This window comes from Calidris pugnax, unplaced genomic scaffold (genome assembly GCF_001431845.1).
Source record: "Calidris pugnax isolate Ruff unplaced genomic scaffold, ASM143184v1 scaffold247, whole genome shotgun sequence".
Classification (NCBI taxonomy): Eukaryota; Metazoa; Chordata; class Aves; order Charadriiformes; family Scolopacidae; genus Calidris; species Calidris pugnax.
This window is the reverse complement of record NW_015090980.1, coordinates 2,463,180-2,484,057: the sequence shown is the minus strand read 5'-3', so window position 1 is coordinate 2,484,057 and position 20,878 is coordinate 2,463,180. Positions and strand designations below refer to the sequence as shown.

The 20,878-nt window shown below is 34.6% G+C and overlaps 2 protein-coding genes across 3 annotated transcripts in view; one reads left to right on the top strand and one right to left on the bottom strand.

Moving 5' to 3' along the window:
• Nucleotides 1-20,878, bottom strand: part of CENPP (centromere protein P) — a 145,327-nt gene that overhangs the window by 30,968 nt on the left and 93,481 nt on the right. The gene's annotated exons all lie outside the window — the stretch shown is intronic.
• On the top strand, nt 592-20,156 carry ECM2 (extracellular matrix protein 2, female organ and adipocyte specific). Its single transcript, XM_014953505.1, has 10 exons — nt 592-815; nt 4,471-4,794; nt 9,157-9,345; nt 10,706-11,188; nt 11,512-11,627; nt 13,400-13,535; nt 14,585-14,742; nt 16,047-16,186; nt 17,312-17,638; nt 18,293-20,156. Exons 2-10 carry the CDS (start codon nt 4,500-4,502, stop codon nt 18,498-18,500), a joined length of 2,052 nt encoding a protein of 683 aa, XP_014808991.1. The 5' UTR covers nt 592-815; nt 4,471-4,499; the 3' UTR covers nt 18,501-20,156.

Below are 20,878 nucleotides of genomic sequence, written 5' to 3'. Positions count from 1 at the left end.
CCCCCCCCCCCCCCCCCAGTCCTCATATTTGGATTACTAACTTCACTGCAGCTTCTGCAGAGCTGTGCTTCGGGATCATGTTTCAGGATGTAATTAGCCTCACAAAAAAAAAATGAAGGGAAAATGCTTCAGTCATTTTATTTTCCATGCATAAGCTACAACTTAGGGTGAAATCATTGCTGTAAACAGACAAAAGAAAAGCTTTTCGTGCTAAACCTTCAACAAAAAGGTTTGCTGCTTATAGGTTATAGGCTATACAGGCAGGAGTAGATTGAGAAAATATGAACTGAAGACAAAAATTCTAATTTTAATAAATGTTTTTATGTCCAGGCTACATTTGCCAAAATGTATTATTCTCGGTAAAATAAAAAATCTACATTAAAACCATGCCACCTAGAAACTAAGTTTTTAAATACACAAACCAGAACTGAATAAAAGATGCATTTTTCGTGTCTTTTGAAAACTCTCCATTTTCCCGTTCCTTATGCAACCAGCTGTAAGTACTGAAAGAGAATTTCCAGCTGTGCCTTGTCAGCCTCCGGACCGATCCTATTGTGCTGCTTTTCATTTTCTTAAAGTGAGCTTTTTAGTTCTGCGAGTAACAGTATTAGCTGATTCTCTGCACACAGAACAGAACAGCGCTTTGTCCCCAGGGAAAGAAGCTATTTCAGACTTAACTAAGGAATCATCTAACATGTTTCAACAATCCCTACTGTTTCTCTGTTTGTTTTAAAGATATCACTGTGATTTTGTTTCATTTGCAACTGGAGACTAAATGAAACCAAGCAGAATCTGCTGTTAGGTTAGATGACAAGGTAAAATGTTTTAAATTTTAAATTACTGCTTAAAGCATGGGGTTGAATGGCTTAAACGACATGTTAACTTTGCAAATATGTATGAAATAATACTAGCTGTATTTAGCAATACTGAACTGAACTGCTTTTCTAGATAAAATATGCAAAACCAGTGGATTTGCTTTTTGTTGGATATGAATGTTTGCCATGCACTTTGAGCCTAAACTAACTGAAAGTGCAATTAGTTTTGCTGGTATGGCTAAATGTAACTCATTTCTATGCAATAAATTTAAAGAGTATGTGAAAAATCTCGGTAAATCACTTTAACCCCTGTGTATCATGAGAAATAACTTTGACATCTTTGAAACATGTTTGAATTTTGACTGAACAGATAAAGATAGATTATTTAATAAATGCTGATACCCTGGTATTCCTGAAGGGTCACTACTTTAAAAATTAACTAGTTCCATTAACATAAAAGCAAAATGACAGATACTGAACTTACTGAAGATAAACAATTGAAAGCTACAAACTACTGAACACATCTCATGACAAAAGTAAAGTTAATAAAGATGCTTACACATACTATGCATGATCTAAACATATGAGTAAAATTAAAAAAGGTATAGCAATGCAGCCATGTTGAGAGTATCTGGCAACACAAAGGTGTAATAATGTCATTATATTAACTATCTATAATTTTATTTTGATATGTAATGATTTATTACAAAACTTATATAGGTTGAATAGGTTAAATTTTCCCTAAATTAAAAGTTTGTTGACACTATACTAAATATAACTTCCTGACAGATAATCTGAGGGTTCCAGTGATGGCCAGTAAAGGCCCAATGCATTTTTCTTCTATGACATTCACAATTTGGCCCTTAAAATGTGAGACAACACTTACTAAATAAACCAAGGAAAGAAACTTAGAAATGTAGCTCAGTATTTTGCATGCAAGGAACACCATTTGTTTGAAATTAGCAGTATTAAGTTTTCAGTACTGAAGAGTTAACTTGATGTGAAAATATAGCAAATGAATTCACATATATGAACAGGATTAGTTTATAAAGACATTTTTTGAGGGGTTATTTTATGTTTGGTGGGTTTTTTTTAATTTGTAATTATAATGTATTTTATGAAAACAAGTTTCATTTTAAAATAATTGGATTTACTATAGTTTTAGTCTGTATTGAAGTCAACAACAAAACTCAGAGAAATCATTTGTAGAGTAAATGTAATGTAATTCAACCTATATATTCCTCACTTTTAAAAATACATGCATGGAGAATGGAAAAGTATTTTAGTCATGCCATTATATGCCTCTGGTCACAAGAAGAAAGGGTTAAATGTTAAAAACACAAATGTTATGTAGCATTATTGTAACTACATAGCTATGGCATTATTATAAAGCATACTATAAAAATGTGACCATAATTAAGATGTCACTAACTCAACAGAATGAATACACATGTTCAAGACTTTTCTTTGTATATTCAGTTTTCCCTAAGGGCTCTTTGTGTGTTTGATTCAAATTTGTGGAACAAAAGTTTACTGTGTAATTTTATAGCCCATCATTACCATGCAAGTAAGTTAGAAACCAAAAACATTAGGTCATTTGTCCTGCAAGCTGAGGTACTAAGAAACAAGCACTTTCTGAAAAAGAACAGACATCATCAGGGCAGAATACAAGCTTCTGCATCCATTCGATATGTTAACTAACAGTAATTTCTGTAAATAAAAGGCCAGCGTAAAGTCTACAGAGCATTTTGGAATAACTGATTTCTAAGGGGTAGAAAGCAGTAAACTAAAGTCTGGATTAATTTCAGGACCCTGCTATTACAACAAGATGTTATGTGGATTTGTGTGGGATGCATCTCAAATTCTCTTTATATGGGAATAAAATATTAGCTTAGCTTAACAAAATCCTACAAAATCCTACAAATTAATATATATATTTGCTATATTTTAAAATTAAAATAGTTGAACACAAAAATTATGATATTGGAAAGAAGTAAGAGCAAACTGTTTTAAGCTTATTTACTGCCAATTTTCAATTTAAAAACAAAATATGAAAATTATGCCGTGGAAAGCATGAAAAACATGCTATCAGTCACATGCCTTATGTTAAAGACAAGATAGACAATTTGTACCAAAAACATGACCTATTATATAAATTAGACAATACCAAGATGCAGAAACTTCTAAAAAAAAAAATATCTGATTCATGCAAGAAACACAGTTCAAGTTCCTGAAATAACACCCTCCTGCATTTATACAATTTGTGTAACTATAATCAGTCTAACTCCAAAGTGAAAGACTCTACATAAAGGCAGACTGATGAGCATTAAGAAAAAGCATTTTTTAATCCCCTCAAGACTTCCTTAGAAAAAAAACACATGGACATAGTTTAAGCCTTGTCTTGGACACAAAGTGCTCTAAGCCTCAAGTTCTTCTGTAATTCTCAACATCACAAGAATACGAGTGTCTCCAGACACTTCTCGGTTTAAATAGGCCACAGGACAAGAGCGTTTCCTTTTTGAAAGAATTGTGCCAACAGAGCTATGACAAATCATTAATAACTTTGGACATGCATAGACTTATTTCCACACTGATATAGCCATTGCTGGATATGCTTTCTGTGCATACCCCTGAATCTTGACTGCTCTGTTTTGGAATGCCACCTATTGGTGACAGTAAACGTAATTTTTCTGTCAGAAGCATAAGGCAGCTTAAGATATATACTCATTTTTAATTTCTTTGATAGTAAATGCAGAATACAACCCATTATAGATCAACCATTTTAGACTACCTATGCTTAATAAAAACTTCTGCTAGAAAAGCAGAAGTGGGATGTCATGAGTAGCGCTATTGTGTTCAAACTTCCAAAAGGTCCCCTCTACTGCAGAACCAAACAGATTCTGGGAAAGAGGGGGAAGGCTGGAAATGGAAGCAAAAGGAACATCTCTTTTCATCTACGGTGAAAACCACCTTGCACAGAAATAGCAAACCAAAATAATTTGGTGCAGAGCAACAGAAATTCATTGAGATTTTTCTGTTACTTTGCCATCTCCATGTTCAGAAGTTACCACAACCTGAAAGAAATATTAGCAATCAAAAAAGTGAAGAAACACTTCACAGCTTTCAGGGACAACCCTGCTGGAAGCAGTAACAATTACAAAACTACAAACGCCTGATGGCACTGCAAATGTAAACTACTTGTTTAAATGCAATCCCAAACACAAAGGTAGCACCTCACTACATGCGTGATTAATTTTGATTGAAAAAGATACTTCTAAACACAGTTTGACTCATCCAGTGGTTGGCTGATGAGCTGGACTCAACTGGACAATTGGATGTTTGATTCAATTGACAGTTGGACTTGATGATCCTAAAGGTCTTTTCCAACCTAAATAATTCAGTGTGATTCTGATAAAACAAAATATCCCTCTATCCAGCAGTATATCTGAATTTGACTATTGTCCTCAAGGGACAATAGTCAGGAACCACAAAAATCAAATTGCTTACTTGAGCTCTCATAGGGCATTTTCTTTCCAAGAGGAAGCTTGATTGTATTGACCTACCCTGCCTTGATCTATCTCCTCTGAAAAGCGCACCATATGACTGACATAATCCAAAAAGCTCTCTAGGTGTCTAATTTTCCTGTTTTTTCCAGTTCCAGGATACTTTGAGACGCGCAAAGACATGCAGGCTACATCATTAGTCTATTATTTCCTGCTTGTCTCTCTGTGCATTGATTTTTCTCAAAATGAAAGCAGTACACTTCTCAGGAGGCCAAGGAGAAGAACACGCCACAGAGGACTGCGCAGGAGCTCCTCAGCAGGGCACAGGTCCCCAAGGCAGCCAGGGATGGAGCTTCCAGCTCCCGTTGCCGCAGCACCCAGCATACCTCTTATTAACATTGATGACGGTGTTATGGGAGTATTTGATTCTTTCATAGGTTTGGGTGGCCATGAATCGAGTTACAATGTTTTACCAGGTAAGAACAAAGCCTCTCTACTGCTCAGAGCAGGCCCATTTTCATCTTGATTTCAAATGAAATGTATAAACTCATGAAGGATTCATTTTAGCTTTATTTGCAACAGATACTGAAATAAATCCCAATTACCTTTTTGGTAACCCATTTTTGTTGCCTTTTATAATAATTTTGTGGTTACCATATAAAGCTTTTTAGTTGCTTAAGCCTTATGCAGAATCCTGCTTTGCCATGTAACAGTAGTATTTTTTGCAATTTCTCTGCATTATCATTTCATTCTATCTAATACAAATTTTGTTGGGATATTTTCATAACTTCAAACATGTAGCAAGTTTGAAGGCCATTTTGAAGAATTTTTTGCTCAATATATCTCCTAAGTCAATTAACATTCCACTAAGGCCCTAACACTAATAAGACCAGTGCTTCTTAAAATTGATTTATATTCTTATTTTTTGTTATATTTTTGAAGTGCAACATTCTTGCTATGTGTACATGCAATATTTTGGGAATACTGCTGTATTTTGTAAGTCAATCAATAACACACAGTAATAGTTGCAATATGAAATCTAGATTACAAAAAAGACCCTTCACATGGAAAACTAAACTAACAGAGAAAAAATACACATTCACCACAAGATCACTCTATTCTCCATTTATATCGAGAACCTGGATTTCTTTAATAGAAGTTCAATAGGATGATTTATATAAAACTTGCCTTTTAGCTGATCTAGAGGTTTTCACATTGCTGTACTAATGTGTATTTTACGTTTTTTGAAGGAGACGTAGGGAAGAGGATTTGATGTCTTAAGAAACAAACAAGCAAAAAAGCATAATTTCAAACAAGCAAAAAAGCATAATTTCATTGATCTTTACTGAAACCTGCCTTGGTAACCGTAACAGACCTCTCTCCGGTCTCCTCAAAGAAAGCAAGACTAGAGAGGGATTGAGAACTGACAGCTGTTAAATGTCTTGTTGGTCCTGAGCGCACCAAAGAAAGAGAGAACTCTTGCTCTGGGATGTTTATGATTTTACATACATCTCAAATGGGAAATTATCACTCACAAAACAGGAAATGAAGATTCACAAGAGTCTAAAAATCAGAATACAAATCCACTCTGGAGATAAGAACTTCTGAATAATACTATCAGTATTTTTCAATTTTGAAAGCCCAGTTATCAACCAATTGAAAATTACTGACATGTTCTAACACTTCATTTCTTTTGATAGAAAGAAGTTCAAATGTTGAAGAAAAGATACCGGGATGTTGTGGGGAACCAATACAGGGCCCTGTCCGTTCTATAGCTAATAAATATACAGATACTTCCATTCCAGCAGCAAAAGATCACTCACTGAGTAAAACCATCATATGCAAACTTAGGAATTTTATGAGAAAATAAGAATGCTCTGATTACCAGTTGTACATAAAATTATAATAATCTATTTTTATATACAAAAAGTTAACCCTTTTAATGTGTCACACAAGAGACATGACCACAGGGTTAACAGGTCTCAACTTAAATGGCAAAACATATTTTTGTCAGTTTCTTGACAGTTACTATTTGTTGTGAGTCCTTACTTTCAGAATGGCTGAGATCAAATATTTTTAAGTAAGGGGTTTTAACGGGATAACTAGCAAAAGCCTTGACTATAGCATTTCTTGTGTGTTCTACAATATTACTGTTATAATACAGGCTACTCATGTCAACCCTTTAATTTTAAAATATTTTTAAAATTAAACAGAGGAAAATACCACTTAAATAGCATACACTTCATGTAAAATATTCCAGTGTTTCTGACAGAGACCATCAGTCATGCTGAAATAATGCATGGTCCTTCCCCCCTCCCCACCCCGTTTGTTTCTTTCTATCTGGACTTGCATCCAAAAGCTGAGCTAAAACCACTGAACTCATTTTATTTGGAACTTTGTGCTGAATTTACACCATATTTCCAAAGGTTAAAAGTCCTGTGCTCATCTGCCAAAGACTTCAACCACAAGGTATTTTTCAGTCTGGCTTTTAAAGTTCAAAATTTTTTCAAGTAAATGTCAGATTTGGAAAAAACAGAGCCTATTAAATAATAGAACACTATTATTAATCATGCTTCAGAACAGAAGAAAATGCAATCCAAAACTTCATTTACATTCTCCTAGCTACTTATTTTGCTCTTAGTAGCTTAAAAAACAATTTACAGATATCATACACAGGATGAAAATTAACAGGTTAAATCAAGTCTTAGCAGTAACCAGACATATATCCTTCCACCATATAAAAATCATGTGAACCATTTAAATGGAGTCAGTTCACCACAACGTAAGAGAATTTACAGTTTGTGCTTTATAGACTACATTCTACCCATTAGGCAGTGCAGAATAGGATGTACACTGTTGCACTATTTCTAATATCTCTCAAACCTCACTTTTCCCTGCTCGTACCATCCTACTGGAGTTACTCAGCGGCCAGGAAGTTTAAGGAGTATCTCAGCGCGGTTTTTACTCTGTCTCAAAGGGGTGATGTGAATTCCAACAGAGTGCCAAACAACAGTTCTGCAACCCAATAAAAAGGGATCTCTTTGCCTTTGAGAACACACACTTGTCCTGTCTTTTTAAGTAGCTCATGTACACAGAACACAAGATAATTTGTTAAAGAAGTCAGCCGAGGTCAAAGCCTGATAACCCATAGCTTTATGCTTATTCAGACAAGATTTGCACCAACTTCAGATACAGTCTAGTAGCTAAAAGAAACTAAAGAATTTAAGGAAGCGCAGAAGAATTTCCATCTCAAGCCAGATATGTTCCTCCGGAACAGCTGACATTTTATTGTTTAACATGAGAAAGTGTAGTGTTCTTTCTGTGTTTCCTTTGGAGATTATTTAAAAGAAATATTGTGGCTTCCTGGCAAGCACATAAAAAACAGAAGTCAGGATCCAGCAAACAGCTGGATTACAGATACCTGGGTATAATGACAAGGGACTTAAAGCCAACTAACTTGGCCTGGGCTAACTCATCTCCTCCTTCAGTTCACAAGGCTTGAGTTGATTTGAGCACAACTTTATGTAGCTGAAATTATGCATATGTATCCTCTCCTTCTTTCCATTCCAAGAGTAATTTAAATCTAAAGAATAACTTTTAAAATCTAAGGCATAGTGGAGCATCCAAACAGGATGATTCTGAGAATTAATTTTTTCTGTTAGAAAACAGGTTCATATCCAGTGGTCTTTATGGTAGCACTGCCTTGAAGGACTTTGCAAAATGCCTGATTTTGAGTCAAATATTAATTTCAGGGCCATTTCAAAGCAAAATGTCTTGACAGAATATTTAGAAACTATCCTGAATACTTTCCCCTTAAAACTGAACAACCAAGCTTGGACCAGAGTGGAGTGAGGGAAAACAAACCCTGCAAACACTCCTTCCAAAGATAATTTGTCTATTGCAAATGACAGTCCCTTGCATGTAAACTCAGTCGGGATAAGATTTTTCCACTGTATTAGACAATCTTCATCTGAAGGAGGAGGTCAAACCAAATAGGAAAAGAGGAAAATTTTAATTTATACACAGGAAAGTACAACGTAACTCAGAAAAGGGTTTTCAGCTTGAAATGAGCACTTCATTTCAATTAGAAAGAGGAAAAGGAAGGTATGTAGGGAAGATTCTCACCAGACTCAGAGCTACGCTCAAAAATAGGAAAATAGGATGAAGAATCTCAACCTTGGCTTTCCTTCTCTCAAAAGACCAACAAAAAAACCATCATGCTCCAGTGCAATGTTTATCCTGGAGTCTGAATGAGAACGGCCCAGGGAAACTTTTGCTGAGGTAGACTCCATCACTGGAAGGAGAGAGAGAGAGACATAGAATAGTTTCCTTCCAAAGTCTTCATGCTCTCCAAACCATTTGTCTACTGAATATAGCTTACAAAATAAATCTCTTCTACATTTCTTTCTGAAAATTTAGACTGCTACCCTGAGGAAATCTCTATTTTTTTTGTAGATTCATGTCCAGAACCTTTGGAGACAAAGCATTTATTAGTACAAGTTGTTCAAGTTTGCTACTTTCCTAGCAAAGAGGTTTTTTTCAGATAAAGCAAGTTACAAGGAAGAGGTGTTTGCCATTATACTGGTCACTACAGAATGGACTTAACTTCCACTAAGCCTATGACCAGTCACTCTGAAGTAAATATTGTTACTACTACTAAGTAGTAACAATAAGTAAAATGAAAAGTAAGGAATAAGATACTTAGAATAGGATGTATTTTATGTATTTTCAACATGAGAACGAAACAGTAGTGCTTCTTTCCAAAGTTTTAAATAAACACTGTTGCTTTTATTTCAGTTTAAGCTGTTAAATTCCAATTCTCTATTTTCTTTTCTTAGGAAAGAAGGGGCACTGCACAGCTAATGGGATGATTATGTATGATAAAGCCGTCTGGTCTCCCAAGCCCTGCATTACCTGTCTCTGTTCAAAAGGAGAAGTGATATGTGATACAACCATGTGCCCACCTCTGAAATGTCTCCAAACTATTATACCTGCAGGAGAATGCTGCCCAGTTTGTTCTGATACTGGTACAGTACACCATAATATTTTTACTGCTTTAGAACTAACTCATGCAAAACCTAACATAGACACTACATTTAACAATATCATGGATTACAGGTTGCACATTATCCTTCTATAGAAAAAACAAGTCCTGAATTACACAATAAAAGCAGGTCTTCATAATTTCTAATCAAGCTGACTTCAGTTTCTTAGAGTACACTGGCTGTTAGATGAGTTTGACATGATATTTAAAGAAAAGGGGATGTTAAGTATGCAACTTAAGATAGAGATATTTAAAAAAATATATGTTTTTATATGTTTTTATTTTCCCCTTTCTGCTTCTTCCCTCCTACCTTTACAAAATTTTGCTAAATATATGAAGAAAGAACATCTGGTTACATTTTATATCCCACTTCAATTTACAAAGGATCTATCAGTAACCACTAACCATTATCAACATATTAGACAAACATAATAAACATAATAGAGTTTACAGACTGGTAAACCTTTGTTAGGAGTCTAAAAACATGCAGCTATTTGATATAAATCAAGAGAAGAAAATAAACTCACAAGAAGAACAACAGAACTACAATCTTGCTTGTTCTTCATAAAAACTTAAAAGAAAATCAGTATCTTTAAAAAGAAAAGGAATAGAAAAGATAAAGATGAAATGTGATTTCCTTCCTCCACTCCCAACACCTTAAGTCTGCAAAGTACTGAACTTAACCTCCTTTTACTGTAAAAATATTTAGTCTTGTGTGTGTGCACGTGTGACAGAAATGCACTGCATAGAAACATGATAGAAATTAACTGTAAAACAAGAAGTCATGTTGATTGAAACACTTAAACTCCTTTTATTTGAATTGCATGTTATGCAATAAAAACTAAACTTTTGTGACAGAGCTAATCCATTTCCCTGGTGAGCTCCCCACCTGCAGGCATCTCTACACCTGACATTCCCTTGCACAGGAGAACAAGTCTCAACCTTTGTGAATTTTATTCTATTACCTTCCTCCCACTCCCAGACACATTCTTTTTCCTCTTTAGACACCTCCATCAACACAAAAAGCTGATTCATGAATTAGTTTAAAAAGGAAGATCACAAAGGCTATATTAACCTTTTCCTATTTTTTTCTGGAGTTGCAATGAATCATACCTATCTACAAAGTGTGGTTGGCTTAATCATTTCTCAGTCAAAGTACGTCTCTTCTGTCAAGCAGTAATATAAGACCATATTTTCATTCTTTCAAATCATGTTTTAAGGGGAATACTATTCTTCTATAGTTACTGTATTTTTACTATATGAGAGGAACAATGTTTATTAAAACTTCAGTTTCATATCCTCTAATCAGACAACTTTGTTTTGTTCTCATTGCCTCTGGTTAGCCTCCTCTTTGGATTCAAGTATTATTTCACTGGATGACATAAGTGAGTTCTCCGGTGATTCTCCAGAACCCAATGACCTTGACAACATCAACGTATTGTCAGCACCTACTGAAATTGAAAAAGATGAGCTGCTTAGAACAGAAGCGGTGGAGTTTAAAGAGAAAGAGGGTCGGAAAAAGGATGAAAAGAAAAGAAAAAGGAAAGGCAAAAAAAATCGTCAGAAATATAAAGCCCATCACAGAGAAAAGAAACCTATCACAAGAAAGGGAGCTGAAGATGAAGAAATAGAACATGAAAGTGATGAAGATGATGATGGTGCTTTCAGAACGCCATCTCATTTCCCAATTCCTGTTCCACCCATAGAAGCTCCTCCCTTGCCATCTGGATGTTCCACCTCGGACACCACAGTAAGCTGTATTAATGCCAAACTTACACAAATACCACCAATCTCAGATCCAGATCTAACAAGCCTAGACCTCACAGGTAAAAAATGAGTCTACTCTGTGTGATTTTTGTCATGAAGTAACATTAACCATTCTCAAATGCAGTCAACAGTAGCATTAACACTTTGTCATTCCTTATTATAGAAATGTATTAGAAGGAATTTTACAGCTAAGCCTCTAAAACAACAAATCAAAATGTTAGATTTGCTTACCAATGTTTAAATTTAAATAAGAATATATCTACCCACAATTATTATACATAATACACCCGTTTTCACAATATATTTTTCATGTACAATACTACACAACTCAGATGCATACTGTCGTTCATAACTCAAACTATTTTCTTGAACTCTGTCCTAGGAAATAGTATCACTACTATCTCAGATGAAGCATTCAACGGGATACCTAATTTGGAATGGATTGATCTGAGTAAAAATAATATTACTTCTCCTGGTGTAGGCCCACGAGCATTCAAAGTAAGAAAGCCTAACTTTTCTACTATCCTATGTCTAAATATTGCTTAAGGAAAAGTTTTGCCTGCTTTTCAGTCTATGGATCTAAACTACTTTGCACCTAGTATGAATAACCATTGAATAATTACAATACAGTTAAACCCGGCTATTTCAAGAAATCTCTCATCATAATAATGAATATCTAGTGATTTTTTAATGACATGCGCCCAGTATTAAATGTTAAACAATAAGAGAGACAATTTTCTGATATTTTACCAATTGCAGTTGAGAGATTTCAGAATTGAAGAATTCATATTCCATTAACAACACCTGGGATACTCAGGCTCAACCTTCATAAATTTATGTATCATTTTTCTCATTACATTAGCTCTGTAAAGCTTATGCTCTCAGATTCCCCAAAAGATCTGCTAATGCCAAGACTTGCTACAAAAATCCACTCAAAAGAGTTGAATGTCACTGTATTCTTAGTTAAAATTAACCTAAAATCATTCTTGTGGCTTCAAATTTTTTCATTTGAGAACAGTATTATGATCTGGAATAAAACAGCATCAAATAGCATATACCAAATACAATAGCAGTTCCTGGAATGAGCTTTATGTTTACTGTTGACTGTCTTTAATGAGAAACTTTCAAGCACAGCTGCTTACTTAATGAACAGCCTTCTCATAAAATAGTCCAAGAACCTTTCTATATTCAGTCTTTTTCTTGCAAGGGGAACTTAATGGGAACAGGTTATTCAAGTGCATCGACATTTTCCTGACTTGAAGACAGAATAGTCCCATACTGATTTCTCGTGCAAGCAAGTACGTACAGGTAGTAATTTGAAATGTACAGGCAGTAAATTCAAATTCAAAGGCCTTGCTTTTTCAGGCAAGATGAATGCAAAAAGCATATGAACACCAAGCCGAATTATCACAGTATGTTTTTAATTTTGTTTCCTGCCATAAGCAATCAGTCCTCTCTGTATACCACCTCCTTCTATATAACATGAACCAGCTTTGGCTGATTGCAAAGGATTTCAGTTCCTACAACTCCTATGAAATCAAAGTGGATGGAAAAGTCAGATCAGAAAGGTGTCTCAATCATGAGATAAATTTTAGTGAGGTTTACATCATGCCAGGCAGTTAAGACAAAACTGCAGAAAAGCAGGCCTCAGAGGATCCACCACTAAAACAATTCCACCTTTTTAAGAAATGCTCACTACTGCACGATTACTGACGTGCATTTATCAAAATCACACTAAGATAATTCTTCATACCATTTTTTTTTAAGCTAGCTGAAGTCATAAAAATCCTAGGTCACTGAAAAGGTTGCTGTCATTACGCTTGAGTAAAGTAGATTTGCTGACCTACAGAAAACCATCAATTTGCTCACAAATGAAGAGCATAAACATATAATCTACAAATGTATGTACTTCAAACTCTTAAAATACTGCAGTAATGTAGTGCTGTAACACCTACACGACTCAAAGACAGCAGCAGTAATACAAACAGTGATGACTGGAGAGCTGATGTGCTCAATCAAGCTCTTCTGGTTACACATGATATTAACAGGCACCTTTGTTAATATTTAGCATAAAGAAAACGGTTAATTAGACTGATAGGAGAAAACCTTTCTTTTAATTTTCTTTAAAACACTTAATACTAGTGCACTGCTGCTAAAAAACTTCAAACCAAGTGCATTTAAGAAAATGTTAACTGTGATTACACTATATGTTTAACCATATATTTTACAACTTGATAATCTAAGTTTTCTTTTTCATCCCTATGATTAAGATTCTGAAAAAGCTAAAACGTTTGTATTTGGATGGAAATATGCTGGTACATATTCCCTCTGCATTGCCATCAAGTTTGGAAGAAATAAAAATAAATGACAACCACCTTCATGCCATTGATGAAGACGGCTTACAAGGTATTTAGAAAACTACTACCGATCTTATGAAATGATTAAAATAAATCTGAAAAGCAGAATGTTCAACCAAATGCATCTGATACAACCAGAGAAATAATTGCTAGCCTTTAAATGCCATGCTTTCAAAAGGCCACAAAAGCCAAAAGATTCACACAACAAAGTCTTTTAAAATCACATTTGCCTTTCTTATGCAACTGCTCCTCTCCCAAATAAACTTATTTTTATGGTTACTAAGTAGAATTGGATTTGAAGTATGTTGAAGACACCTACTCTCCTGACCCATAAACTGATCGCTTTATGTGCGGTGAAACCATATTAATTATTTTTTTAAATTGCATGGAAATAAATTTGATGTGCATGAAAAATAAGGCACAATATAATTGGAGTAAACCATGATCATTTTAAGCCAAGCTAAATGTGGGCTGATACAAAAATAATAATAAAAAAAGACAGATAGGGTACCTTCCATGCCATAATTTTACTGACTTCAATGGTCCGCATTGAAAGTGGATCAGTTTAGTGACACAGCTCACTATGGAGCACTATAAATGCTTGAGCAAAGACAAAAAAAACCTCAGGCCAAGGGCTGCAAGAGCCTTTCAGTTTAAATTATCAAATTTCACTGTTCAGAGAAGCTAAACAAAGCTTCTGTAAAAAAGAAAAAAAAAGTTATTTGGGTTATTTGTGAACTTATTGTTATGAAATAGTCTTTCCTGCTTATATATATTGACCAACACTAATTTCTACTGTGACCTGCATTTGGAAGGCTGAGGAGAAAGAACAGTAGTGAATCCGTGGAGCGTTCTCAACGCAGCACAGCGAAGGGCTGAGAGGAGCACGGGGAGGGGGAGAGAGATGAGCCCAAAAAGAGAGTAACAAACCCATGATCACGTCAGCGACTGAGATAATAAATGAAAATCCTTTCACTAAATTTCTTCATTTCTATGAACTGATCTAAGTAATGTTTAAGACAGTTAAATTTTAAACATGCATTTCATCAAGATATGAGATGGCGGTATCTAACAGAAAGTCCAACTTTTTCTCCCCAGATTTAAAGAACTTGGTCACCCTGGAATTAGAAGGAAATAAACTTAGTGAAGCGAATGTCAGTCCTTTGGCCTTTTATCCTTTGAAAAGTCTCTCTTATTTGCGACTGGGTAGAAACAAATTCAGAATTATCCCACAAGGTCTTCCCGCCACTCTCGAGGTAAAAACAGAACAAAACAAAAACCACCACAAAAGCCTAAAACAAGAAAGGTTCATTTTTCCAGACATCTTCGTCTCTTTTTCTTTTTCCTACTCACTGCATTACAATCATTAGGTAGAGACAAATTTAAATTTTATAGATTTATTTCTAGATGTATTTATAACTTTTAATCTTAAACCATTATTTCTAATTTTTGTTTGCTTGGGGTTTCGTTTAGGGATAATATCTAGAAGCTATTTTCTTCTTACTTCTCAATCTCTGTCTAGTTTCATTCCCTGCTTACCTCAGACTTTATTTCAAAGATAATTCTTGCTACCTATTAATTTAACCATCTCTCTTGATTTTTTCCTTTTGCTCTCTCTCATTTCAGTGTCCTCATATTTATTTCTTTTTATCCTTGGGATCTTCCATAGTCTGAAACATGAGGAGAAACAATATTTTTTCCATAAAATTACCTTCTCCTGCAGCTAGTGCCTGAAACTTTACTTGTGTCCAGTACCCATCCGTTCACATGTTATATTTGTCTTTTTTTCACTTCATCCCTCCTTGATGAACACCTGGCAAGTTCTTCTAGACTTTATATGCTTTGGCAACATTTAATTTTAAATCAACACCAAATAAACTTACAAGCAACGATTTGCAGGCTACAGATACTTTTCTCTTTTCCCAAAGCCCTCCTTTACAGGCTCTAAATTCTATGTCAGGTCCTACATATATTTTAGCCTTTAGTCCATTTTTATTTCACATCATATTTATCCTACATTACAAGCCATTATCAAGAACTTAATCTGTAAAACACAGTTTTGATAACTTGCAGACTCACACCATTAAGTTTTGTAAAATATTAACATTTTATGTTCCTACAAATTTGAAAGTTTCAAAGCTAACAAGTGCCCAGCAAAAATATTAAGAAAGCAAAACTCTCAATATTTTTATCACTAACAACTTTCCAAGACAAAAAAAAAAAAATAAAATTAGCAACTTCCTGTCAATCTCATCACTCTCACATTATATACTCTTACACTGTACAAGTTCAGGCAAGACAAAAGATACAACTTTTTTCTATTTGATCTTTCAAAGCAATCTGTATATGCAGGAGAAAACAAAAAAATTGCTTTGAAAAAGTGAGTTTCCGGAAGTCAAACTACAGCTATAAACTGACTCGGACTCAGATTATTATTTCTTTATCCAGAATGGAACAGATACATCAGGTAATATGGAAGACATGTAATAGCTACATTTTGCAATGTGATAGAATAGTGTATTTTTGCTTTCACAAATTTTCTTTTCAAATGCTCTTACAGGAGTTATACCTTGAAAATAATCAAATTGAAGAAGTGTCAGAAATCTGCTTTAACCATACAAAAAACATAAATGTCATCGTGCTAAAGCATAACAAATTGGAAGAGCACAGAATAGCACCTTTGGCTTGGATAAACCAAGAGTAAGTACGAATCATTCAAAATATAATTATTTCTCTGTTATTAGTGAGACAGATAATGAAATCAACATTTGCACCTCATCACTTTTAACTTGAAATTGTAGTTGTCTTTTGATTTGCTTGTTTTCCGTAGCTAATCTGTCTTAATTTCTTTTGCTTAAATTGTATAATCTATAAAGTATTCAGAATCGGTTTTAAAAGAAAAAGTCTTTATAACTCAAATCTGTACCATATTGACATAAAAGTCTAAATATTTTTTTCTGTCCATCCAATCAAAAAAGAACATTAATTATCAATAATACTCCACCATTTATATAATAAATATTACTCACAGGTAATTTAACAATAACTGAATACTGTCCTAGTTTTGTTTCCCACTAGATTAAAAATTATAGAGGTAAATAAGATGCAGCTGCATTGTGTAAGAGTAGAATTCAAGCAGAGCAAGCAATTAGAATGAAAGAAGGAAAAGATGATACTGCTTTTGATTCTTTTGATAAAAGATTTGCTAAACTATGCAGGGTACCTTGCCACAATCTCTCAGCTGCAGCCCTACAGGCTGATTGCTGGATTTGTAAACTGCTTAGTTTAAACAACCACACTGTTACTAACAGCTTCTCTCGTCTCTGGGAGTGAAGCACATCCCAATCATTCTGAAGATGCCATTCACAAAACAACTCAAATAGGCTACAGAATAAGATTTTAAAATCCACATCAAAGGGATAACCACTGAAGTCCCAAGCTTATACTGTGTTTTCCACTGTAACTCATTATTGCAATTCAGCAATGCTTATCAATCACAAATTAGTCCCTTGGGTTTCCCCTAATCAACTATCTCTCTGTACTCATTACTGTAGATTTCTTTCCATCAACAGAATCATTGTGCTTGAATGATAATTAATGACTTCAATTGTTTCTATTCTCCAGAGTCATTATGTATGACCATGCTCCATAAAACGTGCACTCTGTTCCATTAATAGAAAATTTCCCTTTGAAATTTAGTTTCCTTATAACCCCATTAAGCACTATTTAGTACAGAATGTAGCAGTGACAATGCAGGATGCTCAGTATGCTCTAATATTTTCATCCTTTTGTTTTTTTGTTTTTTGTTTTCCTCCTTCAATGCAGGAACTTGGAATCTATTGATCTCTCTTACAACAAGTTATATCATGTTCCCTCCTATCTGCCAAAATCTTTACTACATCTGATACTTATAGGAAATCAGATTGAAAGAATTCCAGGATATGTCTTTGGTCACATGAAGCCAGGGCTGGAATACCTCTACCTGTCCTTTAACAAACTCACTGATGATGGAATAGATCCCGTATCATTTTTTGGAGCATATCGCTCTCTGAGAGAGTTGTTTTTGGATCATAATGAATTAAAGTCCGTGCCCTTTGGAATTAATGAGATGAGAAAATTACGTTTTTTAAGACTGAACAATAATAAAATAAGGTAATTTCCAAGCTCTTTTTACATTAACAACATTAAAATAAATGTCACAAGAACTTTTTACTCTTAACGAAGCATTTTTTAAGGAAATTCAGAAGCAGGAGCTAAATCCTGTGTTTGCTACTGCAGTATTTCTGCATATTATAAGAGAAAAGTGAGATTTCACCCTCCCTCATAGCTCTTGAGAATGCTCACAAAGACGCTGAGCACCAGTTCTCTCCAGGAAATTAATCTGTAACACTGCTTGGGCCACACGTCCGCTGGGGCAGCTACAGTTTGACAGGCGCAGCAAAGTACCAGCTTTTCTGCTCTTGGACAAGAGCCCAAACGTTTTACGCAATCACTGCAAGGAGTCACCAGCTGTTGCTGACCACTGAAAGTGGCCTTTCCACAGGTCTGAAGTTAGTTTTCATTCAGCAACACATGACAATACTTTCCTCAGGAAAACTAAGTATATGATACAAATGAGAAAACAATGAAAGGAGAGAATTTAAATAAGAATGACTTGTAGAAGTCCTCAATAAATATATTATTGAGAAAATGTACTGATTGAGTTAACATTTTTCAATCTCTAAATAAACAGCATCTTTAAAATAAGTTATGAGGTTATGAGTCATCTTGAATAATTAAAATATAATTCTTCCCACAATCTCACAGGACAGTCCCTCCAGAACGCATCTGCAGGATTCATATCGATGATGATGACGTTCATGAGAACAGTGAGGAAGAGGAGAATGAAGAGTCACGCTTGGAACATGTTCATCTTGAAAACAACTACATCAATACAAGACAGCTATCCCCACACGCGTTTCCATGCATAAGATCCTATTGTAGTGTTGTTCTTAAACCACAAAAGCGCAAATAAACACCCAACTCTTGCAGTGTAACCCCTATCTCTAGAAACACAGCTTTATTTATTCTCTGCTACTAACAGGTCTGCTTATTTTCCATTTAAACCCTTCTTACTACTATAGATAAGATACAGTATATTATATACTGAAGTATGGTAGTAGTGTATTTCTTAGTATCGTTTCATTATAAATACATTAAATGGAAAAATAGAAGCTAAAGATTATGTCATAAATTTTTATTTCTATTGACACAAATTCTACTCAAACACAATATATCAAACTGTGCCCCCAGATACACCTCCACAAGATCAGATTTTAGAAAAGAAGAATATAATTAAACCCTCAACATTTGATATGGATGTCTGCTTAGGTATACTGTGAGTGTTTACAAATAGACCTCTGCTTCCCTAGAAAGTTCAGTCTCTCGAAGATTTTTGTAATGTTTGAGTTCAGCGAAAAGAAACATTTTTAATATTCTGCTCCAGATTTTAATATTATATTCTTTCTCTAAAATGGACAAAAATTTGAAAAAAGTAGTTAATATTTTTCTTTCAATGAAAATTGAAAGCAATTCTAACATCTTTCATATTTCTTGATTTCTACAGTCCTTTCTACCACCAGTAGGCTGGTGGTAAGAAATAATTACAAATCACTGGCAAGTCATTATTATTCACGTAGTTACTTTCCATTTTCTCCTGAACTATTCTGTGAGGCATAAAAAAAATTGTACTGTTTTCTTCAGTACTATCAATATGCTGCCTCATCATTTCTTCTTCACAATGGATCGGAACAAAGAATGAAATGGCTTAATCTAGGCTATGACTTTTTTAAAAGCATATAAAAGCTGTAAGCAACCGCACATCATAAAACCTTCTAAGGATACATATTAACTACCGAAGTGTAACTTTATTGCCCTCGCTCTGGAAGTGAAGGTTTCACTGTGCCCACACAACATTTAACAGTGAAGGACCTCCAAACAGGGTTTTTTTTTAGCGTATTTTATGAACACCCGAGTTTTGTTTTCTCTGACGCTATCCAATCATGCTAAAATCAAAATCACATTGCTTTATTCCCAAATTCTCTTTTACTCAAATAAACTATTACCTGCAAGGCACAACGGTATTTCATCAGTGAGTCAGAAGATACTGCATTTCTTGTAAGAAATAATCCTAAGATATGTGGATTTCTGTAAAAAGACTGCTTTGGATATTTTGTTTGGTAAAGCATGGTCAGACGACATACCTTAGTGATTTGCTAATCACTAAAGTTTGCTAAATAAGCGTGAAATCAAGAGGTTGAGTTTTTACATACGATGTTCTGGGTTGGGTGATTTGATTTCATTGCTTGTGCACTTTCAACATTCGATCCTCCCTTCCTCTTCACTTTGGCTAACACTTTGGCTAATATTCCTTTGTCTTTGGTCTAACACCATCAAGTTCCCATAATACTGTTTTGAGACACTAAAACCCCCTAAATTATTAAAATGAACACTTTTAGTCTATTGCTAAATAGCTTCAGACTTAATTCACAACACTGCTGAGCGGTGCTTTCGGAACCTTTACATGTATTTTGAATACATGGATTGACCCAAGGAGGGATTTCCAGGTAAACTGGCTGTTGTATTACACCATTTTATGCATTCTTATAATAAATCTAAGCAAAATACCATGTATCATTGCAATTCTTATTCAAATAGAATCCTTTTTTTTAAATCAAAACATTCAGGTTGATTTTATAAGACCCACTAGAAAATCTCCTCTGGATTTGCATGGGATAACACCACTAAAATACAAATGACTAAAGATTTATTGTGGTACTTTTTCACATTTAAGATATCATGAAAGTGAATTTTAAGCAATAAATTTCACGTCTAAGATTTTTATTTTGGCCATTGAATACAATGAGTATCAAGCCTGCCTGAAAATACACTGTGATAAGTTGTTTCTACAAGAAGCACTCAATAACATAACACAATCTAAAATTATGATGCAAATACAATGCCACAGTAGTGAATCCAAGAGACTGAAGGAAAAGCATATTGGAATCGGAACACAACAGTAGCCGAGGCAGAAGACCAAGAAGGAGAAAGAAGCCAAAGGATAAAGGGTATACAACATACGGATGCTCACTCACTTAAGAAATACACAGGCAATTAAACTTGGATAACATTTCCATATGTCAAATGTAAGCAGTTTAAGTCTGTTCACTCTTCAAAATTACCAACTATGTTGGAAGGGAAATGGGCTTTATTATAAAAAAAATCCCACTACTTTGTAACAGGGAGCCTCAAAGGATTTTATGAACACAGTGGATGGGAGCAATCCATTTCACAGCTTGTCACACCAAGACACAGAGAAGTGACCTGACCGTTCTTGGTCACGAAAAATATGGG

Excerpts from the sequence above, each read along its gene's own strand:
- ECM2 (XM_014953505.1), top strand. The coding sequence starts at position 4,500 with ATGCAGGCTACATCATTAGTCTATTATTTCCTGCTTGTCTCTCTGTGC. Across the intron at positions 9,346-10,705 it reads CCCAGTTTGTTCTGATACTG|CCTCCTCTTTGGATTCAAGT; the intron begins GTACAGTACACC and ends GCCTCTGGTTAG. Across the intron at positions 14,743-16,046 it reads GTCTTCCCGCCACTCTCGAG|GAGTTATACCTTGAAAATAA; the intron begins GTAAAAACAGAA and ends ATGCTCTTACAG.